General features: G+C 42.3%; 2 protein-coding genes and 1 long non-coding RNA gene across 4 annotated transcripts in view; 2 read left to right on the top strand and 1 right to left on the bottom strand.

The window, feature by feature from the left end:
* Positions 1-5,469: 5,469 nt before the first annotated feature.
* On the bottom strand, positions 5,470-24,741 carry LOC134212071 (uncharacterized). Its single transcript, XR_009979187.1, has 3 exons — positions 24,484-24,741; positions 24,285-24,380; positions 5,470-5,524 (listed from the first exon to the last, which is right to left on the bottom strand). It is a non-coding gene; the product is annotated as an uncharacterized LOC134212071 (long non-coding RNA).
* Positions 5,497-9,025, top strand: LOC134212068 (E3 UFM1-protein ligase 1 homolog). Its single transcript, XM_062689581.1, has 5 exons — positions 5,497-5,683; positions 5,761-7,218; positions 7,905-8,366; positions 8,478-8,689; positions 8,754-9,025. Exons 1-5 carry the CDS (start codon positions 5,607-5,609, stop codon positions 8,903-8,905), a joined length of 2,361 nt encoding a protein of 786 aa, XP_062545565.1. The 5' UTR covers positions 5,497-5,606; the 3' UTR covers positions 8,906-9,025.
* Positions 23,808-27,531, top strand: part of LOC134212070 (monocarboxylate transporter 10) — a 39,209-nt gene continuing 35,485 nt past the window's right edge. The window contains exon 1 of one of the 2 annotated variants that reach the window (XM_062689582.1): positions 23,808-24,194. The gene's annotated coding sequence lies outside the window, so the exon portion shown is untranslated. The remainder of the gene's footprint in view (positions 24,195-27,531) is intronic. The other variant, XM_062689583.1, reaches the window with a different exon arrangement.

Here is a 27,531-nt window from a genome sequence, read left to right as displayed (position 1 = left end):
ATAGAAAATGAAACTATGTAGCGAAATTGCAGCTTCAAAATACTAAACGGCAATTTTTTAGAGCTTTTAGACATAGCGCATTGTCTTAGGTGAACGGAATAAGGGCACAGCACGGTATTCACTATCTTTTTACAATATATTCATACTTTACAACATCTCTCCTACAGGATTTCCTTGTCCTGTACCGGAATGCGGATTATAAAGATGCTGTCTTACAGAAGAATACTTTTCGTTTATCGTAGGCGAGTTGATCGAATTTCGAGAGTTCAGTGCAAGCATATCCACTACAAAAACTGCACGATCTGGTCGAGATCGCATGCTACAATGTTCGGAAGGATGGCACGATACGTTCCGTTAGCAGGCTGTGCGGGATGCTATTGGAGTCCTGCAAGGCGAAATAGGATTGATTGCGCTGAAATATTGCCTGCCGAGCCAACAAAACGTCACCCAGATACCCGTTGAAAGCTTCATAAACAATCATAAAACGTTGTTATCGCTTTAGATTTATAAAAGTGCTGTCCAATGAGCAGCTCGAAGTAGATCGAAGTTGTCCCCGTCCTGCTCGCTCTTCTTTGTCAACAAATGGACATGAGAGGGATGGGAACAACTTCGAGCTACTTCGAGCTGCTCATTGGACAGCATTATAATGTCGCCGACAACAATAATGTAAGCAAAATAAATTGGAAAAAATAGCCTTTTTTATTTGTTCACTTTCAATGATTAATTCAAGACAAAATTTTCAAAACGACTTATCTGCTTTTGTAAACAAAGATTCAAACGACGATTTGACGAATCTGATAGCTCTCCCACGCAAACCAACACCATCAATAGGTAGGTGAAGGATTTCGCTACCTGTTGGTGGTGTTGGTTTGCGTGGGAGAGCTATCAGATTCGTCAAATCGTCGTTTGAATCTTTGTTTACAAAAGCAGATAAGTCGTTTTGAAAATTTTGTTTGCACTTTGCTGGTCCCTTATCCATCTACGCTGCAGCTTCGACAGAATTTGCATCACGAATCTGCTTAGCGCTTACCGCAATAACACACGTCGGACAGAAGGGTGACGACGCATAGCCACAACGGTGCAGATATTGGCGGTAACAGCCGTGTCCGGACACAAACTTCTCCATGCTTTCTGTGCACCCTCGTCGGCACATTGAAGATGAGCCGATAGGTATACGGGTACACCTACACTCACCGCATTGACCTCAGAGTACAGTCGCACCGCCGTCCTTACATTACTTATGGGCTTATTCTACGAGTGGAGTGACGAGATTGCTCGAATGACGCGAGAAGAGTCGTATTCCCCCATTTGAATAACATGGTCACCTCACGTGAGAATAGGTAAAAACGACTCACCTCACGTCACTCTACTCGTAGAACAAGTCCAACTGGTTCCTCTCCGTTGATAGCACTCGATATCTTCTGCTAGGGTTATGCATATTGAATTTATCCCAGCGATATCGCCAACTGCCTCCGACGAAATGGCCCGCATCTACTGGTGGCGGTGTCATCATTGCTGTACGGCGTGGTTTGAAGGCAAGGCTAATTGGAAATTCCACGTGGCAATGTTTGGAGCAAGTCTGGATATCCATCCAATTGAAGAAGAGCGCCATTTTCCTTTGTGCCGTGTACATACCTCCAGATAGAACACGTGACGTTGACTACTTAGATACCCACTGCCGTTCCGTCTTCACCGTAGTCGAGGGTATGGCAGCGGCGGATGAGCTTCTTGTCATTGGCGACTTTAATCTTTCCGGTGTTTCGTGGAGACCGAATGAGAATCAACGTTGCTTGGACTTATGTTTTGTGAGCAAGCAAGATGTCGCCCCGTTCATCGCCGCAGCTCCAGCTCCCATGGTTAAGCTCGTCCCTCATCACCCTCCTTTAGTTGTCCGAATTCCAAGTGAGCCTGGCCAACGAGTACAATGTATTTCCCGCTTCCGTATCATATGCCTTATGGGACGCTATACTTGCCGATAATGTCGAAAATGCTGCGTCGACTTTCTCGCATATCTTGGCATACGTTATTGACCGACATGTTCCCAAAAAAGTACACAAGAATAGCTCTCATCCGTCCTGGTACACTCGGGAATTAAGAGAACTTGAAACTGCCAAGAGAGCCGCCTTAAGGAAATACACTAAATACCGCACGCCTATAAACGGGTCAGTCGTATATGCTATTCCCGATATCAAAGTAAGATCCAAACCAATCTCAAAACGCATCCTAAACTGTTTTGGAATCATGTCAACAAGCAACGCGGGGAATCTGGCCTACCTTCCTCTATGACATTTCAGGGCGAAACTGTATCATCACTGCAGGAGATCTGTTTTCGCTAAAGTTCGCTGACGTTTTTACCGATGAACAGCTTACCGACAACGAAGTACATCACGCAGCAGACAACGTTTCCCTATATGGCCATGTACTAGGTGTTATCGACATCAACGAAGAAATGATCTCCTCTGCTGCATCAAAACTAAAGTCATCGATCAAACCTGGTCCCGATGGTATTCCATCCAAATTCCTGAAAAGACACATTTCCAGTTTGCAGTATCCGTTGCTCCTCCTGTTTCGGCTTTCCTTATCCAGTGGCATCTTTCCTTCATGTTGGAAGATTGCACAAATGTTTCCTGTGCACAAGAAAGGGAACAAACGTGACGTGGACAATTATCGAGGAATAACTTCGCTGAGTGCAATATCAAAACTGTTCGAACTCGTTGTGATGGATCCTCTGCTTCCCCACAGCAAGCAGTATCTGTCTGAAACTCAGCATGGATTCATAGCCGATCGCTCCACTAGCACTAATTTATTGTGCCTTACATCTTTCATCACGAACAGCATGACGAAAAGAGCTCAAACAGATGTCATCTACACAGATCTGTCAGCTGCTTTTGATAAGTTAAACCACTGCATCGCTATCGCCAAATTAGAAAAGTTAGGAGTAAATGGCGCTCTATTTTAATGGTTCCGATCATATCTATCCGGCCCCCAACTAACGGTTGCTATCGGCGACTGCAGATCTGATTCCTTCGTGGCTTCATCGGGAATACCCCAAGGAAGTCATTTGGGTCCGTTAGTCTTCCCGCCTATCGTATGCTGATGACCTGAAAATGTTCTTGCAAATCCGATCCATCGACGATTGCTATTTCCTTCAACGTCAGTTAGAATCCTTTGCCAATTGGTGCAACGTCAACCGTATGATAGTCAATCCGGAAAAATGCTCGATGATCACTTTTCACGGATTAAAAATCCCGTTAGATTCGACTACACGCTTTTGAATACCTGCAGGGAATCAATATTCGAGCAACGCCTAACAATATACTCTTTGTCATCAACAGAGTTTGTTACTGACAAACGCACCTAACGACAAACCTTTATCAGAACCCGAACACAACATGACAAGAATCATTTGCCTTGCATGCTCTGATATTTCCGAAAATACGATGCTAATTTTGTAATCTTTGTTCGATTCTTTAATATTTCCATGACAGCAGAAACTATGATAGCATAAAACCGAAATTTGCTCTAGAAATAATGCAAAATGACGGGATGAAAAGTTAGCCACAAGATTGTCTTCCTTTTTGTTGCTGACAAAATTTTTCGGATCTTTGTCATTATTATCTCCGACAAAAACAAAGCTTTGTCGTTGGTTCTCTTTTGTCGCTTGTTTCGCAGGCGCATTCCAAAAAAATTGATTCCCTGAATACCTGCATAGAACGTCTGAGTCATGTCAAAGACTTGGGGGCAATTTTGGATTCCCAGCTGACGTACAAAATGCATATTTCATACGTTGTAGGTAAGGCTTCCAAAACCCCTGGGCAAGATGAATACACCACTAAGTGTTCCAATCTGCCAAATTCACGATTCAGCCATCTTGGATTTTAGTATGGGAGAGCCAGCCGGTTTGTTTATGTTTTGCACCGAAAATGAATTTTTCACCCCCGCCTTCTTCTCGTCCATATTGTAGATTTAGTTGAAAACCGAACCGAACTCTCGCGACAATCGCTTTTTTCCCATTTTCAAATGTCGCAACTGCATCACGAGTAGTGCGCATCTATGCCATAGCCGTGCGCCATCATGCGCACCACTCGCGATGCAGTTGCGACATTCGGAAATGGGAGAAAATGCGATTGTCGCGAGAGCTCAGTTCGGTTTTCAACTGGATCTACAATAAATTGGGCAGATTACAACACCTAGCTGTGTATTCATCTTGCCCCTGGGCTTCATCTTTCGGATGGGTAAAGAATTTTCTGACATTTACTGTCTAAAGTCTTTGTATTGCTCACTGGTGCGGTCGATACTGGAGTATTGCTCCGCCGTTTGGAATCCCAATTATACGAACGGTGCCGAACGAATTGAGTCCGTGCTTACTACGATTTACTCTGCGTACCATACCGTGGAGAGATCCATTACGCCTGCCAAGTTATGAAAGCCGCTGTCGGCTTATCGATCTGGAGTCGCTAAGAGAACGCCGTAACACCGCTCGAGCTGTACTTGTTGCAGACGTTTTGCAAGGCCGAATAGATTGTGACATTTTGGAACAGATTAATATTAACGTACAGCCGAGAACACTTCGCAATAGCGCTATGTTAAGAATGCCATTTCGTCGGACTAACTACAGTATGAACGGTGCAGTGGCGTAGCCACGGGGGTGGTTTTGGGCGTAAAACCCCCCCAGAGACAACATTTTTAGAAGAATTTTTTTTTCGAAAAAAAAAATCAGAAAAAGAATCAGAAGAAATAAATTTTGGCTGTTACGCCCTTTTCAAATGTTGGTCTATAAATGACACATTCATACAGGCTACTGACATCCTGTTTAGCCCATCGCCAGGTCGTAGCCAGGATGTCCTGGGCTATAATTTTTTTTCATACTGCATTTCAATGAACAGCGGCCTATGTCTATTGATGATGATGACACCGAGCTTGTCACCGGCTCGCATTCATACACCAAAACAATTGAAAAATATCATATATCATATAAGAAAAATGCCAATGTTTACAAACAAAGAACCAGGTAAATCATAAAAAATGTCATCTCATGTCGACCCGGGTGGTCGACATCCACGCGTGCACAGGCTAACTCGATTTTGTATGGGAATTACAGATGAATTTTGTTCCAATTCTGACAGTGTCACCACTCTTAATTTCATACACTCTGGTCATTATTTATTTATGCCAGTCAGTGTATTTATGATTTATATCGTCGGCAGGCAGACATTCTATTGTTTAGCCAGGTTTAGCCCATCACCAGATCGTAGCCAGCATGTCCTGTTCTATAATTTTTTTCATACTGCGTTTCAGTGATGACAGCGGGCTATGTCTATTGATGATGATGACAGCGCGCTTGTCACCGGCTCGATCGTCGGTGTATTTTCTGTAATAGTCGGTACAATGATAAGTCGAGAAAACAGGTCTATATCTGTCGGTAATTCGTACGATCGCTTCCAAACTCCATCTCCGCTTCCGATGACATTTTATTTTAGTTTTGTTGACATCTTCTTGCGTATGTGGAACTTTCTGCGGATTCCTGTGAAGAATATTGAATTTTCGTTTAACTCAAATTCGTTATTATAATTCATTAGTTTTATTTTATTGTATTCTGCAACGGGATGACTTCCGATTGGGATGAAATCAAGCGACTCGCTGCTGATTTCCAGAAAGCGCAGCTTTCCACCGGTTTGCAAAGGTGAGTTTTTTTTAAAGAACTACTCCATCATCATAAAAAAGCAGAAGTGCCTACATCTAATGTCATGCATGTTTCAGATTATCGGAACGAAATTGCGTGGAGGTCGTTAGTCTGTTGATTGAAAAAGGTTTATTGGAAGTTATTTTCACTACAGATGGAAAGGAATATCTCACCCAGACGCACCTGATCCAGGAAGTAAAGGACGAACTTTATGTCCAAGGTGGCCGGGTTAATTTGGTTGATCTGGCCAAAACGTTGAACGTGGATTTCGATCGGGTTCAACGTATTGCCGAGCAGATAGTCCGTGAAGATGGGACTATTAAATTCGTTCTCGGTCAACTGCTGGACGTCTCGTATTTTGAGCGAGCAGCTATGGAGATCAATGAAAAGTTAGCTCAAGCCGGTGAGATAAATGTGGCGGATTTGACGATGCAGTATGATTTACCTGCGGATTTTATACTGAATCATATTATCCTAAAAAATCTGAACAAGATAATCATGGGAAAGCAGGATGCATCCAATGCAAACATCTTTTTTACCCAGTCATATGTTATAAGAAGTAAAGCTAAGATCCGTGGTGCGTTGACTGCCATTACCAAACCAACTCCAGTTTCGGCCATTCTTGCTCAGTGTGGTATTCCAGATAGGCTTTTCTACTTGCTGTTTAATGATGTAGCAACACTTGGAAATGTTACTTCCCGATCACCAGGTGCTCAGTATATTCCGCACATATACAGAAAAACTCAAGTGGATTGGGTTCAGCATTTTTATCGTCAAAATGGATATTTAGAGCATGACTCTGTGGCAGGGTTAGGTGTTTCAGACGTTAAAACCTTTATTGCTAATCAATTACCCGAAGCAAAAATTGTCCATTTGAAGAAGTGCAGTGTAGGAGAAAAACTCATCGAGCAGGTTTCCGCTTCTTTAGAAGAATGTTTTTCTTCCAACACTTATTTGGACGTTTCAACAATTTTGCCTACCATAATGACGGACGAAGACATTGATCAACTTATTTCGATAGTGCTAACACCTGCCATGCAGAAACAAATACTAATTTTTGGTAGCACAATTCTAACAACCAAGTTTATTGACGATATTATAAAACCCTGCTATGACATTGCGGAGGAGCATGCGAAGAAATCTGTCGATAGTGGCAGCTATCAGCAGTACATGGCAGAGAAGCTGATGAAACGCCAAGATCCGATGGACAGGCAGTCAGCAGCAATTGGGGAAGGAAAATCGGACAAACGTGAGGAACGCCGAAAGAAGGCCGCCGGTGGCAAGGGCGGTGGCGGTACACAGGGACGTGAAACAAAAACGAAATCAACGAAAAAGCACACTCGCGGTCAGAAAGGTAATGTTTCCGATTCGGACGATGATATGGTAGGTGGTGGAAATGTAGGAGGGAAGCATGGCGGTAAGGAAGCGAACATCGAACTCATTACAGTGAAGGAAATGTGCAAGGTTTTAGATGCTGGATTGGAACCGGAAGGATTGGAATATGTATCGAAACAGATAGCTCAACACTATTATCCGTAAGTAACGAAAGTTTGTATACATACAGGGTGTGTGACGATTTTTTTACAATAGGTACTTTTCATTTTTAACTAAATGTGTGTTTGCTGGAATTCCTATTCATATGGGACAGGTATGCGATTACAGGCAGTGTAGGTATATCGTTGTTGAACGATGTTTAAACATCTGCCAGTTTGATGAACACAAGCACCAACATAGTTGTTGAAGTAAAATGTATTTATTTCAATGAAATTAGTCATTTTGCCGCCCAATTTCCAAAAATAAAATTAATTTTTGCTTTTTGAGCCACAGTGTAATAAAATCATTTGAAATTGCTACCATGGCTCATTAAGTTTATTCAATTGTTATTAAAAATCTTTTTCTTCTTATTGGCATAACATCCCCACACAGGGACAGAGCCGCCTCGCAGCTTAGTGTTCATTAAGCACTTCCACAGTTATTAACTGCGAGGTTTCTAAGCCAAGTTACCATTTTTGTATTCGTATATCATGAGGCTAACACGATGATACTTTTATGCCCAGGGAAGTCGAGACAATTTCCAATCCGAAAATTGCCTAGACCGGCACCGGGAATCGAACCCAGTCACCCTCAGCATGGTCTTGCTTTGTAGCTGCGCGTCTTACCGCACGGCTAAGGAGGGCCGTGCGGAGGTTAATAAAAATATGTGAATTATATTCCTCTGCAGGCAATTCAGCAAGTTAGCGTTAGCAAAAGCGCACCAGCTCTACGAAATATCATTGCATCAAAGCAATCAAAACCGCCGACAGACCCATGCCAGCCTACAGGACAAGCTGAACAACCTGTACAATGACATTCGTCTGTACGAGAAAGGAATCAAACTTCTCCCAGCCGACGTGCAACCTCAACTGGTGAAATACTTGCTAAAGTCTCTCGGCACCGATTTTTGCAATGAAATATGTTTCTACGTTGCGGCCGAGTGCAATCTGAACAGCAACGGAACCACTTTGACCGTGGAACAACGCAATAAAATCGTCCAGGAATGCAGCCAAGAGTACAAGTCGGCACTGCAGGCACTGAACAAAGCCGTCTCCAGTAGCGCTTCGATTGATGATTTCCTGGATGTCGCCGAAAACGCCCTTCAAACCTGCAGTATGATACTAAAGAAGATCGACAAGAAGAAAGATAGGTAATTAGCGGCAATTAAGACTTTTGTATTGGGCCTGCTCTCATGTGGTGTCGTAATCGATCGAACATTGCATTCAATTGCTGCTAATCAATTTATTATCTCTTTTTACAGAAACTTAATTCTATGTCACAAACACGGCCTGCTCGAGCAGTTGGCGAACTGTACGGATCCGGCACTGGTTCTACATTTGTCGGTACTCATAATGTTCACAATTTGTACCCAGAGTATGTTACATGCTTCCGGGCGTCATGTTTCATCAATATTGAGCTTTATGCAGCCGCAGCTAATTTCGGAGCAAGCTCAAATATTAACCACTTATCACGGTACGTTCACAGTCAGATTACGATGCGTAATTTACTTCTACGGATGCTCAATGTTTTTTCACAGATTTGGTATTGAAACTTCTTGGTGCTGATAATGCAACAAATGATGGCAAACTTGACGTCGAAGTCATTACTAAACGTTTGGAAGAGATGACTCCTAAGGTTAAAGACATCGCCAGTAATTTCAAGAAATCTGGTATTACAAGTGCTGAATAAATTAAATAAATTAAATCATGATTGTTTGCCTTTAATCGCACACCAATGTTTTTTTCTAAACTTGTTGGATTTTTGTTAACATATACATAGGGTAAATAATAGGACAATATTTCTACTCAGCTTTCACAATAGTACAATTTAGTGCAAAGAAAATCCTTGGGCTCAGAAAGATCTGTTTATTTATTTATTTTCAATCTAAGGCTGGGGTGGCCTTTGCATTGAATAAAAATCTTCTCCATTCAGCTCGTTCCAGGTCTGCAAAATGTCCTGCACCTGATTGATCCACCTTGCTCGCTGCGCACCTCGCCTTCTTGTAGCCGTATGGACGTTGTCAAAAACCATTTTCACCGGATTATTATCCGACATTCTGGCTACGTGCCCGGTCCACCGCAGTCGTCCGATTTCCGCAGTGTGGTGGCTTAGTGAGGGTCGTGGGTTCGAGTCCCATCGAAGGGAAAGTGGTTACCTTCAATACATTTTTCAAATCAATATCTTCCACATAATACACATATTCACATATGAGTTTTCAGAACAATCTAAATTAATGTCCAAGTCGGTTGGTTTAATCCCCACAATATAGGCAACTAACTTTCATTGAAATGGATGATTCTTTTAACTGAGGTAACTCGTGGTGCTTTCGCCTCCTCCACGTACCGTTCGCCATTTGTAGCCCACCATAGATGGTACGCAGCACTTTCCTTTCGAAAACTCCAAGTGCGCGTTGGTCCTCTACGAGCATCGTAGTAGATAACTACCGGTCTAATGAGCGTTTTGTAGATACGCGCCAAATCATTTCTAATTAGACAGAAATTATACGACCGTGATCAGTTTCAAATTCAATTTTATTGGCATATCGGTCTCGATGCCGCTCGTCTCGTATAGTGGAAGGGAGCAGCGTGTGTGCGAAAGCAGATAGGAAAGAACGGAATCCAAAAGTTATCGCTAGGCTGCGACAAGTATGAAAATGGTTTGAAAGGTGTTGAAGTATGCGAGGCCCATTTGAAAATAATTAAATTATCGAAGCGTCGTTCGTCTTTGCCGTACATCTGGAGTTGTCTCGGGCAGTGAATGAAAGTCACTGTTACCGAGATTGGGAAAAGCGGAAGCAATAAAACGCATATTTAATAATACTAAGTCATTTTTTTCGGTCGATGTTCATCATTTGGAGAATCATCGATGGTCGTGCATGGTTTGTACACATTGCACCGAGTCACCATGTGATGTTATTGGAACCACAATTCATGTAAATTGCAAACTCATCAGCTTGCAGGAAGGACAATAACAAATCGAGATCCCGGAGAATTGGACCAAACTGTTAGCCAAGAAAAACACAACCCGTTTTCAACGGTCTTCAAACATGAATTCATCTTTTATTTCCTCTTCCGTTTTACATCCCTTTTCAAAACTTACTTACATATAAGGAAGGCAAATTTTTTTTTCTGTTACGTAGTATCTTACATTTTCTCCCCCTCGTTTTGTCCAGGGCAACTATCTAATCCAGACCCTCAATAATTGCTAACTTAGTTACTGGTCGACGCAGTGTTGAATTCTGAGTACGAACATCAGCGTAGCAGACAAGTTCATCATCTCCAATTACACTTTTACAACACGTCCTAATGGCCATTCTCCTCCAGAAACCTTTGGTTCAGTTCACCAAACCTCCAACTTTCACGTTATCGACTCATTTGTTGATTGATGAATTTCCAGTAGTAGGTCATTTGGTGTAATGCTTCGGGGGTCCTCAAGATCAGTAGAAACATAAGTTAATGGGCAGTTGTTGACTAAATGCTCAACTTCCACCAACAAAGTATACAGCGTCACCTCCTTGGGACATTCTTACAAAAGAGTTTGAGATGATCGACTGTGGCGAAACAAATTTTTTCTTGGTTATGCAGTTTGAATTCAACTCGGACCGTTCTGACCTGAAGTTAACTTAAGAGACAGCTTAAGACCAGACTGATCAAAGCAACGGTGGATGGTGTGCAAAACTGTGTGAAGATTTCGGGAGAACACTCCAGTTCGTTCGAATCGCGCCGGGGAGTAAGACAAGGTGATGGACGTTCGTGCCTGTTGTTCAACATTGCGCTAGAAGGTGTCATGCGGAGAGCCGGGCGTAACAGCTGGGGTACGATTTTCAACAAATCCAGTCAATTTATTTGTTTCGCGGATGGCAGAACTGTACACCCGCCTGAAACGTGAAGCAGCAAAAGTTGGACTGGTGGTGAATGCGTCAAAGACAAAGTGCATGCTTGTGGGCGGAATCGAGCGCAACAGGGCCCGCCTGGGAAGCAGTGTTACGATAGACGGGGATACCTTCGAGGTGGTCGAGGAATTCGTCTATCTCGGATCCTTGCTAACGGCTGATAACAATATCAGTCGTGAAATACGAAGGCGCATCATCTGTGGAAGTCGGGCCTACTACGGGCTCCAGAAGAAACTGCGTTCAAAAAAGATTCGCCACCGCACCAAATGTGTCATGTACAAGACGTTAATAAGACCGGTAGTCCTCTACGGACATGAAACACGGACAATGCTCGAGGAGGACTTGCAAGCACTCGGAGTATTCGAGAGACGGGTGTTTAGGATCATCTTTGGCGGTGTGCAAGAAGAAGGTGTGTGGCGGCGAAGAATGAACCATGAGCTCGCCGAGCTCTACGGCGAACCCAGTATCCAGAAGGTAGCTAAAGCCGGAAGGGTACGATGGGCAGGGCATGTTGCAAGAATGCCGGACAGCAACCCTGAAAAGATGGTGTTTGGTTCCGATGCGGCAGGGACGAGACGACGTGGAGCGCAGCGAGCGAGATGAGCAGACCAGGTCTTGGCGAGCGTGGGGCGTATTCGAGGATGGAGAGATGCGGCCTCGAATCGTGTATTGTGGCGTCAAATTGTTGATTCAGTGTTATCTGTTTAGATGTAGACTAAATAAATGAACGAATGAGTGCAGTCCAAGCAAACCCCCGATGGAAAAAGGACTCCAACTAAGACGCGAAGGATGTTTTACCTCCTAGCCTTACCGGGAGCTTTTCGGCAGTATGATGTATCAAATGCTGTGTGTGCGACCTGATTTTGTTATCCGGTCAGCTATATGGGAAGACTCCAAAAAAAAACCGATGGATAACCATTGGCAGGCACTCGAGCGCTTTGCCAGATACCTGAAGGGATCAGCTACCATGGGTCTACATTTCACAAAAAATGAAGATAGTAAACCAATCGTAGGATACGTAGACGCCGACTGGGCTTCCGATGCAGAAGACCGCAAATCAGTTACTGGGAAGTTTTTGGATCAAGTTTCCATGTCGTCAAGCGAAGCCGAATATGTTGCACTGAGCGCAGCTGCGTCTGAAGCAATATGGTTAGCTGTACTTCTGGACGATCTCAACTGCAAGGCATCGTTGGATCCTGTTCTAATATATGAAGATAATGTTGGAATAGCAGGTAGTGTGCGACGCTTCGCTGTAGATCGACGGATAAGAAGCGGGCGCCAGTTGGTTGTAGTTGCTCTTGGGTAGATTAAGGAATATTGTTATGGATGTATTGTAGATACCTATTGTTGAATAAAGAGAACTACAGCTACTGGAAGTATCAGTCAGTAGCCTGCCGTGGTGTAGAGAGGGAACTCTAGTATTTTGTTATTCTTGGTGAGGGGGTTCCCTTCCTATGGCCAAAAGGTTATGGGCCCAGGAACGATTCCCGTTCTCCATCTTAGTGGGATGTTATGGCCGTCGACGTTATCGCAGTGGGATCATGGATCGGCCGCATAAGTCGCGTGGCGCAGTGGGATCATGGATCAGCCACGTAAGCCTTGGGTAGCGCCGGACGGAATTCATCAGGAGGTTGGAACGTTCGGTAGGATGCTGGCTGGTCAGTCCAGGAGGAGCTTTGGATCGGAACATTCAGGAGCTGGTCGGCAGAGCATCGAGAGGCGCTGTGCAAGCTTCGGAGTCGGGCCACTTGTGCAGGCGCATGTGCTGGAGAGGTTGTCGTACAAACATCGGAGTGGAGGCCATTTGTACGGGCAACGAATTTGGGCCAGGAGGAATTGTTCGTCGAGGAGGAGCTCTGGACGGGAGGCTCGGTGTTAGAAGGAGCCAGGAGAGTTGCGAGGCGTGCACACTAAGGAGGAGTGTTGGAATATCAGGTAGTGTGCGACGCTTCGCTGTAGATCGAAGATGGATAGGAGGTAGGCGCCAGTTGGTTGTAGTTACTCTTGGGTAGATTAAGGAATATTGTTATGGATGTATTGTAGATACCTATTGTTAAATAAAGAGAACTACAGCTACTGGAAGTATCAGTCAGTAGCCTGCCGTGGTGTAGAGAGGGAACTCTAGTATTTTGTTATTCTTGGTGAGGGGGTTCCCTTCCTATGGCCAACAGATAATAGAGGGTGTATAGTACTAGCCAAGAATGCTGAATAAAAGCATCAAACACATTGATATCATTTTATCACGTGGCTGCCGGGAACATTAAACTAGATCTGAAACTTGATTATGCATATGTACAACATGTGATAGATTTAGTTCGGAAAAGGTATTGGAGGGTAACTGCCCCTTCCGTGGGGTTTGATTCCACGACCCCAGTTCGCATGCATGTGCTTTCCCTACTAAGCTACGAAGGACCTCCGTCGTCCACCGCAGTTTAGCGGGTACTGATGAAACCAAATTACCAGCACCAGGTACCAGCCGATCTCTCGCAATACATTTTCAGAACTAACTCTCTCATATGTATTTTTGTACACATGCCAACCAAGTAGGATGATATTTAGTATTGTCCGGCTCCTACACACTTGCTTCATCAGCAACGGCGCTCAATGAAGTAGGGTTGTGTGAGGTTGTGCCAGTTTGGTCGTCAGATCCCGAGCAGCACACATGTTGTAAACAAGTTTATATTACTCATATACGACCAAATTTAGTTATATATGAGTTACCTCAACCAAATCGGCATGAATTGTGTTGCTAGGGATCCCGACCCGGCCACACAAGCGAAGAGAGATCGCCACTCGATATCAGTACATTCAAAGTTAATATGCCTATATTAATTTCCAATCCGGGTGGCTTAATACCCGGCATATAGGCAATTAACTTTGAATGTACTGATTAAACTAGAATCAAATACTTTTACCGAGCAGCATGCAGACCTATTCACCAAGACTGGACGATTCCAGTTTCTTCGCAATAAAATTGCGGATTAAGCAATCGTTGGTCACTAAGGGTGACTGCAGTTTTTTATACCAAGTAATAACTACGGACAATTTTTCATTTCAATTCAAACCGTTAATCCTAGCACACGTTTAAAATAAAGAGCTGTTCCAAGTTACAGAAGTACGGCCTTTTCCTTGACTGCAAAGTTCTATGGACGTCAATATCGGCAAATTGAACTGCAAGTAATTTTCTATAAATAAACTACATTTGAAAACGTGATGCATTTTTTCGAATATTTTGCAATAAATTGAGAAAATATTTAGCTTCTATTTTTGGTCAGAAAATTTGGCTTGCACAAATGGACCATTTATTGATCGCTTTTTATTGGAAAATCACCTAGTAAAGATTGTGTAGCAATCAGTTGAATTTGCATTGCAGGTGTATATGTACAAATGATAGCCCTGTCGTCGAGAAGAGATTGCAAATGGATGATCGGAAAACCCAGCAAAAGCGCAAACATGATCAAGGTTTTTTTTAAATACCAGAGTGTCTCAAAAATCCAATGACTTTTCCCAGGCGGGCCCTGTCGCGCTCGGTTCCGCCCACAAGCATGTACTTTGTCTTTGACGCATTCACCACCAGTTCAACTTTTGTTGCTTCACATTTCAGGCGGGTGTACAGTTCTGCCACCTTTGCAAATGTTCGGCCGACCATGTCCATGTCATCCGCGAAACAAATAAATTGACGATTAGTTGAATATCGTACTCCGGCTGTTACACCCGGCTCTCCGCATGACACCTTCTAGCGCAATGTTGAACAACAGGCACGAAAGTCCATCACCTTGTCTTACTCCCCGGCGCGATTCGAACGAACTGGAGTGTTCGCCCGAAATCTTCACACAGTTTTGCACACCATCCACCGTTGCTTTGATAAGTCTGGTAAGCTTATCAGTGAAGCTGTTCTCGTCCATAATTTTCCATAGCTCTACGTGGTCTATACTGTCGTATGACGCCTTGAAATCAATGAACAGATGGTGCGTTGGGATCTGGTATTCACGGCATTTGTGAGCCCTACTTAGCCGTGCGGTAAGATGCGCGGCTTAAAAGCAAGACCATGCTGAGGGTGGCTGGGTTCGATTCCCGGTGCCGGTCTAGGCAATTTTCGGATTGGAAATTGTCTCGGCTTCCTGGGCATAAAAGTATCATCGTGCTAGCCTCATGATATACGAATGCAAAAATGGTATAACCTGGCTTAGAAACCTCGCAGTTAATAACTGTGGAAGTGCTTAATGAGAACACTAGCTGCGAGGCGGCTATGTCCCAGTGTGCGGATGTAATGCCAAAAGAAGAAGAAGAAGAAGGCATTTGTGAAGGATTTGCCGTACAGTAAAGATCTGGTCCGTTGTCGAGCGGTCGTCAACGAAGCCGGCTTGATAACTTCCCACGAACTCATTCACTAATGGTGACAGTCGTCGGAAGATGATCTGGGATATCACTTTGTAGGCGGCATTAAGGATGGTGATCGCTCGAAAGTTCCAACACTCCAGCTTGTCGCCTTTCTTGTAGATGGGGCATATAACCCTTTCCGTCCACTCCTCCGGTAGCTGTTCAGTTTCCCAGATTCTGACTATCAGTTTGTGCAGGTTGTACTCTCAGCGCCATTCAAATGTTCCTCGTAGTGCTGCTTCCACCTTTCGCTCACCACACGTTCGTCCGTCAGGATGCTCCCATCCTTATCCCTGCACATTTCGGCTCGCGACACGAAGCCTTTGCGGGATGCGTTGAGCTTCTGATAGAACTTGTATGTTTCTTGAGAACGGCACAGCTGTTCCAGCTGGTAACCAAACTGTACGTATAAAAAAATGTTGAAAACTTGAAAAGGTTCAAAATGTGTAAAAAATACTGTGTGACCGATTTCTTCACTGCTAGCCTCGTGTAATGGGCCGAGCACAATGGATACGTTTGCGTGCCGTTTGACAGTTTTCCGTATCAATTGTGTTTGGCCCATAAGAATGGAGCCGAGTTTCTCGGGAGCTGTCAATTGAAGCGTCCGAGTCCGATGATGGTCCGATGTGAGAGAGGACGAGTCATGGCCTGCTGAATGCTAATCAACCGTAGTAGCTAATCAACCGTATGTAGTCATCTGTCAGTCCATAGAGGACTAACTGCTTCCAAACATACACTGCCGTTGAATCAGCCTTATGTAATATATTTCACCCTCCCGAATACTAAGCGTGCTTATAATTTCTATGATACACCATTAATTTCAGCGTTCAACAATCCTTTGTAGTGCACCTTTTACCTAGCTGCCACCACAGTCTTGTCTGTCAGCGAATTCCCCTTTCCATTGACCATTGACAGTTGCGTGAATCCTCCGCACATCGTTTCTATCCATGTTCTCCTGCGTTTCAGCTATCTATCACCCTCTCTTTTTGCTGCCTATTTTATGCGGTGGATTCGTTTCTCTTCTGCACTTGCTAAACTGTATCGCTCTCTATTGCAACGGGTACGAACCACGAGTATTCGACTCCTAGCAGCATTTATCTTGCCCGTCACTCGCTGGCACTCCTCATCAAACCAACCATTTCTTTGGCGTCGCTGTGTAGTTCCTGACACTTCCTGTGCTGTTGTCCTTACAGCTTTGAGGATATTTTTCCACAAACTGTTTACTTCGCCAGATCTGTTGGCATATCTTATCTGCTCGTCAGGCTTCTGGTGATACTGTTCAGCAACCCCTTCAACTGACAAGTGTTGGATATTGCAACGCATCGTTCTGTTGTTTCGTGAATTCGTGACGCTGGATTGTCGCGCATGGCATAGCATGGATAGTTCCATGGCATGACTAGGCCACAAAGCAGAGAATATCAATCATTTGACTAGATCCTTATCCCGTTAGAGAGTGGGATCTAGTTACAAGCGTCAGCTCTCTGCAATAGGCCGGAGATCGCGAGATCGATGTGAAGGAAACGATCGGGTCTGATCGCATCAAGGAGTTTTGCTGCAGGGTCGGTAGCGGAAAGTCCGGTTCCCTCGGTGAAGCGATATAGAATCGAGAAGTAGCAAGAAGGCAATGGACTGGGATTGGCTGGACGAATGCTACGAAACATCGCAGAGATGGGAGCAAAGGTCGGTTCCGACAATGCGAAGTGCTTTGCGGGCTGAAGGAAGCAGAATTAGATCAGAGAAATGAGGAATTGGAAGTGCAGGAAAGAAATGGATGTGCGTGGTAGGGCATGGTGATGAAAGTGGCATGCTTGTTTAAAATAGATGTGATTAAAAGGAAACATTGTGAAACATTCTTTACGTTGCAAGCTCACGACCCAGGAGCCCAACTCGTGCGAGTTCATTCAAAGTTTTCAAGCTCCAGGATTCATTCCAATTGGTGTCCTTTATTCGTTCCCGGGTCCATCCGTTTGTTCTACTTTTGGCTTTCTCGGTAACTGTAGAATCTTTGGTAGGCTACCTTAACAGGGTTGCGCTACCTACATCGCGTTAAAGGGGCTGCCTTCTCGATGCTGACACAATGCAGCACAATGTGCACAGTTTTGCTTAGAGACCCTCGATGGCACTCGGACAATGATCAGCCGTCCCTAACATGGACGCAGACGCTCGATCAGATTTGCACCTCCGATGGGGAGCAAACTTCTACAGTCCCTATCAGTATACGACCACAGTTCCCTCCGAGGTTGGTTACCCGATCTATCTTAAAATTGTCCGTATCCCGAACAGCACTTTCGGGGAGCTAGGGATAGAAGTTGCTGGGTAAGAGACAAAGCACCTCGAAATTGTGTCTATTTTATTCCTTTAGGTACGCGAAGTACCAACGGTACGCATTATTCTACATTTTTCGTGGTATTTCGTCGGGTCGGTACCCTACGCTCGGGAACGGGTCGTGTTACCTACATCGTGCCAGTGGGGCTGCAACCTTAGGTATAGCTGTCACGATGCATCGTTTTGTAATTGAGCCGCTTTTACCAGACAGATGTTCTTTGAGCTGCACCTCCTGGTGGATAGGCACTCGAGACGGTCTCAGTCTAGCTGATGTCAGGATAACAGTACCCAGGCTGCACTAGCAGCCAAGTACGTAACCCTTAGTTGGAGGTCTTTTGTTATCAGTTGACCTGTGGATGCGTGTGATAAGAAGTTATAAGTACCTGGGCTGTATTAGACGCTACTTTGTAGATGTCAACTCACAGATAAAGTACATAAAAAATCATCAGTTTATGTTATTAATAGAATAAGCACAGACTGTGAAATAAGTATAACTTTAAAAAATATATTTTTTGGAAGCTGTATATACAACCATGCGGTCCGGCTCTTCCCTTTGATCTCGCTTCCGCGCATTCCACCGCTCAAGATATTGTAAAACACTTTGCTATCAAAGATAATAGTTTATTCGCAACGCAAATAATAACCGATGCCGCAAACCAAACTGTCGCCAGACGGTATTTGCCCCATGTGTGCAACATTTCATACTGGTACTGAGAATATTGCAAATTTGCACGCTTTGTGATCAAATTATCTCCTGCTTTTTTTTTTTTTTTTTTTTTTTTTTTTTTTTTTTTTAACTAATTTTATTTGCTAATTATCTAATACATGCATTCATCTCTTAGACTAGGTGTTCCGTGTTTTCTTAACACTATCATCCTTATTTGCTATGTTACGCTTTTAGTTATTATTAATACATTTCAATTGCCTCTGGCAGAGTTAGAATTTTTCCTCTGGTTGAATTGAACCATGTAGGAATTACAATGTTTTCAACTTAAACTAAACTTAACCTATTTTATACTAAGGGTACAAGGAGTTAATCGTTGCAATAGAAGATTGCAACGATTTTTATCTAAAATTGAAATTATTTTGTTGGACATTTGTTGCAAAGTCTCAATATTAGAAATTCTATGAAGTTCATTGGTACTATACCACGGAGGCAACTTCAGAATCATTTTCAAAATTTTATTTTGAATCCTCTGGAGTGCCTTCTTTCTGGTATTGCAGCAACTAGCCCATATTGGCACAGCATACAACATGGCAGGTCTAAAATTTGTTTGTAAATCAAAAGTTTGTTCTTAAGACAAAGTTTTGATTTTCTGTTTATAAGTGGATATAGACACTTAATATATTTGTAACATTTGGCTTGAATGCCTTCAATGTGATTTTAAAAGTTAATTTTTGATCTAGCAGAAGTCCTAAATATTTAGCTTCGCTAGACCAATTAATTGGAACTCCATTCATAGTGACAATATGTCTGCTAGAAGGTTTCAAATAAGAAGCTCTCAGCTTATGTGGGAAAATTATAAGCAGAGTTTTGGAAGCATTCAGGAAAATTTTCCATTTTCGCAAGTAAGTGGAGAAAATATCCAAACTTTTTTGCAATCTACTACAAATGACACGAAGGCTTCGCCCTTTGGCTGAAAGGCCCGTGTCATCTGCAAACAAAGATTTTTGACACCCTGGTGGTAAATCAGGTAAGTCAGAAGTAAAAATGTTATACAATATGGGCCCCAGAATGCTGCCTTGGGGGACACCAGCCCTTACAGGTAATCTATCAGATTTAGTATTCTGATAGTTTACCTGCAGTGAGCGATCTGATAAATAATTTTGGATCAGTTTAATGATGTACAGAGGAAAATTAAAATTCATCAATTTTACAATCAAACCTTCATGCCAAACACTGTCAAATGCTTTCTCTATATCAAGAAGAGCAACTCCAGTCGAATATCCTTCAGATTTGTTGAGCCGAATTAAGTTCGTAACTCTTAATAACTGATGAGTGGTTGAATGCCCATGGCGAAAACCAAATTGCTCATCAGCAAAAATAGAATTGTCATTAATATGAACCATCATTCTATTTAAAATAATCTTTTCAAACAGTTTGCTTATTGAAGAAAGCAAACTGATTGGGCGATAACTAGAAGCATCAGCTGGATTTTGTCCGGCTTCAAAATTGGAACAACTTTGGCGTTTTTCCATTTATCTGGAAAGTATGCCAATTGAAAACATTTGTTAAATAAATTAACCAAAAAGGATAAAGAGCTCTCAGGAAGTTTTTTGATAAGTATGTAGAAAATACCATCATCACCCGGGGCTTTCATATTTTTAAATTTTCTAGTAATAGATCTCACTTCATCCAAATTGGTTTCCAACGAAGGGTCAAAAACATTCTCTTGATTGAGAATGTCTTCGAAGCTCCGTGTAACCTGATCCTCAATTGGACTAGTGAGACCTAGACTAAAATTATGGGCACTCTCGAACTGCTGAGCAAGTTTTTGAGCCTTTTCGCCATTTGTTAATAAAATTTTATTTCCCTCTTTAAGCGCTGGAATTGGCTTTTGAGGTTTTTAAGAATTTTCGTTAATTTCCAAAAGGGTTTCGAACTGGGATCCAACTTCGAGACATTATTCTCAAAGTTGGTATTTCTCAGAATAGCGAAACGTTTTTAATTTCATTTTGCAAATCTCGCCAAATAACTTTCAACGCGGGATCGCGAGTTCTTTGGTATTGCCTTCTTCTCACATTTTTAAGACGGATCAGTAGCTGAAGATCGTCGTCAATAATAATGGAGTTGAATTTAACTTCACATTTCGGAATTGCAATGCCTCTGGCTTCGACAATTAAATTTGTCAAAGATACGAGAGCATTATCAATATCACTTTTGGTATCGAGAGGAATATTAACATCAAAATTCCTATCGATATACGTTTTATATAAATCCCAATCAGCTCTATGATAATTAAAAGTAGAGCTGATTGGATTATAAATGGCTTCTTGTGAGATTTCAAATGTCACAGGAAGGTGATCAGAGTCAAAGTCAGCATGAGTTACCAATTGGCCACACAGCTGACTTGAATCCGTTAAAACTAAATCAATTGTAGAAGGATTTCGACTGGAAGAAAAACAAGTTGGTCCATTGGGATATTGAATAGTATAATATCCCGCAGAACAATCTTCAAATAAGATTTTACCATTGGAATTGCTTTGAGCATTATTCCATGAACGGTGTTTGGCATTGAAGTCACCAATTACGAAGAATTTTGATTTGTTGCGAGTCAGAATTTGAAGATCAGCTTTCAACAAATTCTTTTGCTGCCCATTGCATTGAAAAGGCAAGTAGGCTGCAATGAAGGAAAATTGTCCAAAATTTGTTTCAACAGAAACTCCCAAGGTTTCAAAACTTTGGTTTCAAACGAAGAAAATAATTTATGTTTGATACGTCTATTAATGACAATGGCGACCCACCACAGGCGCTGTCAAGACGATCATTTCTGTAGATAAAATAGTTTGGATCTCTTTTAATGGAGAGTCCTGGTTTTAAATACGTTTCAGTTATAATGGCAATATGCACATTATGAACTGAAAGGAAGTTGAATAATTCATCTTCCTTACCCTTAAGAGAGCGGGCATTCCAATTTAGAACTTTCACACAATTATTTGGATCCATTGAAACGGAGTCCGATAACAATTTTTTTGTGTGTACTTTATACCAACCTGAACAGCTTCAGGAATGGTATTTGCTTTGAACATTGCATCAATTATGTGATGCAATTGTTCAGTTAAAAAATCAAAGTCGGAAGCAGTCATGCTACCTGAATCGGCAATATGACCGTTATTTTCCGTTGGGACATGGGTATAAACCTCATTTTGAGAAGAGAAATTTTGTCTACCAGCAGCGATGTTTGCATACGTAGGTACATTCGAAAAATTGGAATTTACTGAAGTGCTTGCTACCCTTTGACGAGCGGCAAAATTTGTTTGTGAATTGTGGTGGGTATGAATTGCTCGACCGGTAACCGGTTTCGAAATTTGAGCGTTTGAAAAATTTCTACCCGTCGAATCTGGGATCCGATTGGAATTTCCCGTCATCAATTTTGCACGGAATTCAAAACTTTTTTGCGTGAAGGGCATTCCCAGAAATTGGATTTATGATTGCCCCCACAGTTTGCGCACTTAAATTTATTGGAATCTTCTCTCACAGGACATGCGTCCTTGGCGTGAGAGGCTCCACCACAAATCATGCATTTAGCATCCATGTGACAATGTTTGGTTCCATGACCCCACTTTTGGCACTTACGGCACTGGGTAGGGATTTGGAAATTTCCCCCAGGCCTGCGGAAATGTTCCCATGTAACACGGACATGAGACATAATACAGGCCTTTTCCAAACTTTTCATATTATTTAGTTCACTTTTGTTAAAATGTACTAAATAAAATTCTTGAGAAATGCCCCTCTGGGAAGTACCAGAATGGGATTTCTTTTTCATCTTAATTACTTGGACTGGTGAAAATCCAAGTAATTGAGAAATTTCAATTTTAATCTCATCCAGTGATTTGTCATCACTGGGGAGACCTTTCAAGACGACTTTGAACAATCGCTCAGTTTTGTCGTCGTATGTGAAGAATTTGTGGCGCTTATCAGTTAAATAGTGAAGAAGACGTTTGCGATCGTCAAAGGATCCCGGCAAAACGCGGCAGTCACCCTTCCTAGCAATCTGAAATGAAACCTTGATCCCCTGAAGGTTACTCAAAATCTCATTCCGGAAGCCAGAAAACTCGGCAACAGATACCACAATTGGCGGAATCCTTTGCTTTTTCGCATGAATTGAATCACCTGGGCTAGAGGTATATTCGATTTGCTCAATTTCATCATTAATCAAATCGAACTGATTGCTCAGTTCGATTTGAGAAGAATTATTTCCGATATTAGAGTTAGAAGGAATATCTGAATTCTCCAGCTTCCTTCTATTTTTCCACGCTTTGGCAAGACGATCTTGAAATCTTGTTTCTTTGATGGAAGTGGAGAATTCAGAGACTCTCCTTTCCTCTTGTTTTTATTAATACTCATTGCTGAGCGTGGAGACGTGACCTTCTAAGAGGTTTTTCCCAGAACGGTGTCCCTGCAGGATTACCACCGCTTGTCGGAATTTTACTTCCGCAAACGGGTCCAACGTAAAACGAAGGCACGGGTCCTTGCAAAGATCGTAACGGGATCAGTGGGTACAAATAGCGCTAAGAAGCACCGTTGAAATTAAAATAGCTTCGGGTAGTATTAAAACTTCCTTCCGCAAAGAGAGAAAGAACCGCACAGCACGAAAGCACGATGCGGTCTGAATTATCTCCTGCTTGATTGAATTCAGTGTTCTCTGTTATGCGTTCAGCGACACTCCTACAATCACCACAACGGCGTCTGCTAAATCATCAAGAGATTGCCACCCAGATGAATTCGAATAAACAGCATCATAGTTACGGTTGATCAGCGTCACGCGACACATGAACTGTAAGTGGTTCAACGCGCTGTGATATTTCGGTTGAAAGATTTGAACTGCCCTTCTGACCTGTGTACTTGTTGCCTATATTAGCTGATAGTAAGTTATTAAAAACCATCATCCGCGGTAGCCTCAATCGAATTGACCATCCACAACCAATTGAACTGTGCGGCGGAAAAGATGACTAAACAGCCGGCAGATGTTGCATCAGGCTATCTTCTTCGTCGACACGCGACTGTTTTGCGCGCCAACAAAAATCAACATTATTCTTAGCGCCAAACGGCCGGCGAGCGCATGTACGTCGTGGGACCTCAGAAGGGCGTCAAGTGAAGATAGAAGGGCTCTCGTCGCATAAATGTATGTATGTGCATAACAACAGCGCCAGCCAGTGTTAGCGCCGCCGTAGAACATTCAAGTGTCCACGTTGCCGGTTGTTTTGCATGTCACCTCTTTTGGGTCAGGCTCTTCGGAAGAGACCTGAAAACGAATAGCTGCTAGCGAATAGTCGGTGATGTACCCTTTCGGGTGCCATTCAGAATGGTATTTAGCTTACGTAGCCGGTGCGTGGCTAGTGCAGTGTTTAGGTTGCAACGCGATAAGATAGTAGGACGAAACATTCTAATGATATTGATTTGAAAATGAAATCTGTTATCGCAAAACTTTGGTTTTTTCTTGTCGGCACCTAAACGATAGATTTAGTGTGAGCGATACGCGTTGGACATTTTGAGTGTGCAAGTGAAGGAGAAAAATTATTGCGAGAACTGGCAACATAGAAGAATACGGAAATATTTGGTTGGTTCCTACGATGCATGGCCGACGACAAATGGCAAGTTCCATTGAACTTGTTGTGTAATAGGATTTAGATAGTAAAACGTGACGAACAGCAAAGAGAGTGAGTATTTCTAACAAAATGAGATTTGTTCCGCATAAAATAATATGTTGCGACGAAATAGGATACATTGGCTAGTTGATATATTCATACCTACTATCATCATATTCAAACCCAGTGTTGCACCTGTGATGCAGTGAGCGAGGTAGTGGCTCTCCTAACGATATTCTATTTTTATTCTTGTTGCGTCTAATTCGGTGATGTAGTGACAATCGATAAATGGTTAAGGCAAAAATAGATATCAGTTCTTTTTTTTACAAAAAAGTATAGCATTTATATATTGAGCTCCTACCCGGAACAAGAATAACAGTATGTTGATAATGGGTTTTAACTATTTACGTTCTGTTTTTAGTTACTGATCTATTTTAGCATCTTTTTAAACCAAAAACAAACTTTTGATAGAACGCACGGAGATCGACCAAAGGCTTATAGTGTTCTATAAAATCACGTATTGGGACTTCGTGTTGAAGAACGGTTGACGATTCCAGTTGGAACGTAGCGCGTTTACGCAGATGACAATGTTTCAATATAACCGTTTGTAACAACGATTGAGTAGCGACTGATTCCAATCAGTGCTAACTTTTGATGATATCTGAGTGAAGCATTAACGGTGCTCAGTACGACGCATGCTCACTGTGTTTCTGCTCTTGATTCGTAGAAGTGAAAACCAGGGGATACCTCCTACGAAGTACCAACACGTGCTTTCCGTTTAGGAATAGAGGAATTACGGACATTACGCTGTGTGACTTTCTCGAGTGTTTTAGTGCCTACACGGAGAAACACGTTTACTCATTAATGGGTACTTTTTCTTTGCTATCTCTGTCTCTCTGCTGAAAAATTTACCCATTTTGAGAGAATAAGTGGATCTACTCATTTAAATGAGTAAATCCACTTATTCTTCAAAATGGGTGAATTTTTCAGCAGAAAAAGAGATAGCAGAAAAAAGTACCCGATAATAATGAGTAAACGATTTTTACCAGGTAGTAGCAATTAGCGATTGTGCTTCAAATTTTCGCCTCTCTACCACGTGCTCGTTCGTTAAAATTCGTCAGTTTCTCTCGGGTACGTTCTCATTCTCATCTTAAAACCTTATCAATTCCCATGGTCGGGTTAAAAGTGTTGCCACAAAATAACCCAAGCAACCAGAAGTTCAGATTTTACTTAAATTTACTCTTAACCGAACTAATTGGTTCACTATGGTTCACATCAAGTTCCAAGCATCCTTAACGGAACTTTAAAGTTCACTTAAAGTTCCGTTACATACAAAAAATTACTTAAAATGAGAGCTGATTAAGCCAAAATAGCCCTTCTTATCCGAACTTCTGGTTGCTTGGGAAGCCAGTTGCTCGTTATTTTCGTTCAACACTCAACAACATTAGTAGCACGCACTTATAAGCACCTGAAGTTTGTGCAAAAACTTATTGTTCAACTAAACGAAGAATCTCAAAGGGTTGTAAAAACTAATTTTCCCTAAAAATAAAGGTTTCTACTTTTCAGTCTGTATATTTTAGAACGACTGTTTAAGGGTTTTATGCGGTCGGTGAGCAAAAATTAGTGCGCGATCTATCGTGTTTCATTTAGGACACGGAACATTTTTTCCCTAGCAGCGCACATGCTCCACATACACAGAAAAAATAAAGAACCTAAAAAAAGTTTAAGGAACTCAACTTTGAGTACGAAGTTCAAATTTTTAACTAAAAAGTAAGTAGTTTTCTCACTCCCTCGTGAATGATATTATAAACAAAGAGAGCTGTAGCGACCCAACGTGTGCTGCTCCTTGGAAGAAGCCAAATTTGAGTTGTTTTCCATAGTCTCGGGTGAGTGAAAATAACAAAATTTTGATTTGGTGAAACTACATAGTGGGTGAAAATCTCGGAAAATTAAACACGGGAATAAAGGCAAAGTACTCACCGATTTTTTTTCGCATTTTCCCTATTTTTGGCTTCTTTTACGCAAGGGCGGATTTGAGTGAAAGGAACCATAAAGTGAGTTGTTTTGCGGTTCCGTGTAGGTTACTGCACTGCCCATGATTTCATAATTGATGTATCAACCATTTGAAATTTCAGCGAATTTAACTTATTAGGCGTTTATAAGGAATATTCAACCGCTGCAACATCGATACGTTGCTTATTCCAACTCTCATTTAAGTGTTGACGGGTTGAAATGTTTTAAATTTGCGATGTTTGTCCCTAAATTATTCGAAATACATGCGAAAGTGCAATGGTTGATACGTCAACTATGAAATCATGGGCAGTGCAACAATCAAGTTACTGCAACGATGTTTGTCTGACTTGTGCTGCCTTGGTTTAAGATCCGAAATCCGAGTGATTTGGCTGTTTTGTGCGGTCGGTAAATTAATTAGAGCGCGGTTAACCGTATTTTGTTTAAGACGCGGGAGATTTTATAGTTCCGAGTAGTTTTGATCTGTTTTGTGTTGTCTATGAGTGAATTAATTAGTTCGATCAATCTTGTTTCATTCAGAACGCGGGACATTTTTGAAATCCAGGTTGTTTTGTATAACGATCGCATGATCATCCGAAACATTTCGTTCTGCTTTGTACGAAAGTAAATTACCCGTGGATTCGTTTAATACGCCAGGCGGATAGGAATGAATGTGAAAAGAATATTTAAAATGCGTGTTAATATATGTCAACCCATAGATCGCATTGCTTACCTAAGTGATTCCAGGTAAAATATCCTTTGTAACTAACACAATACATGTTCCCGAAACAATCGTGGAGACGCAGAGGTATACATTTCAACTTATTCTACACAGCTGTGCAGTAACCAACACGAAATGAGCGAGAACAAAGCTAAAATCATCATTTTTTATGTGGGGGCTGCCTATCCGATTCTGGTTTTTCGCACTTTTATACAAGTTTGATAAATTTGAGGGGCAGCAGGGACTATGTCCAAGGGCTTGACGACCCCTTCCCATGGCCACAGCGAGTTAGGGGTCCTGCCTAGGATGTGGTGGGGATTGACAGTGGGCTCTGTTGAACCTCTGCAAAAGCTGCATGTGTCTATATAGGCAGGCCCTATCAAACCCAGTCAACACATGAAAGTATATGGTGTCGTGTAGGCTGTTGAAGTGGAGGCGATATAGGTGCTTCTCCATACAACATGTATGTATATCGTGTATCAATATCGTCTCCAATTTAGCATCTTGTATTGCACCATGTACGACTTTATATTGACTGAAAAGCGATCATGTGCCGCTCAAAGCGCACAAGCCCAACCGGCACATCAGGATTATTACTAGTGAGATCCTGGTTACGGTATACTGGTGACGGCAAGCAACAAACACACGCGCGAAAGTAATGCAAAATAAACGACATGT

This window comes from Armigeres subalbatus, chromosome 2 (assembly GCF_024139115.2).
Source record: "Armigeres subalbatus isolate Guangzhou_Male chromosome 2, GZ_Asu_2, whole genome shotgun sequence".
NCBI lineage: Eukaryota > Metazoa > Arthropoda > Insecta > Diptera > Culicidae > Armigeres > Armigeres subalbatus.
The sequence above is the reverse complement of the archived record's forward strand: the minus strand, read 5'-3'. Positions and strand labels throughout refer to the sequence as shown.

Bases quoted from the DNA above. Each gene is read 5' to 3' on its own strand.
- LOC134212068 (XM_062689581.1), top strand. From the start codon at position 5,607: ATGACTTCCGATTGGGATGAAATCAAGCGACTCGCTGCTGATTTCCAG. The intron at 7,219-7,904 runs GTAAGTAACGAA...ATTCCTCTGCAG, and splicing joins ATAGCTCAACACTATTATCC to GCAATTCAGCAAGTTAGCGT. The intron at 8,367-8,477 runs GTAATTAGCGGC...CTCTTTTTACAG, and splicing joins ATCGACAAGAAGAAAGATAG to AAACTTAATTCTATGTCACA.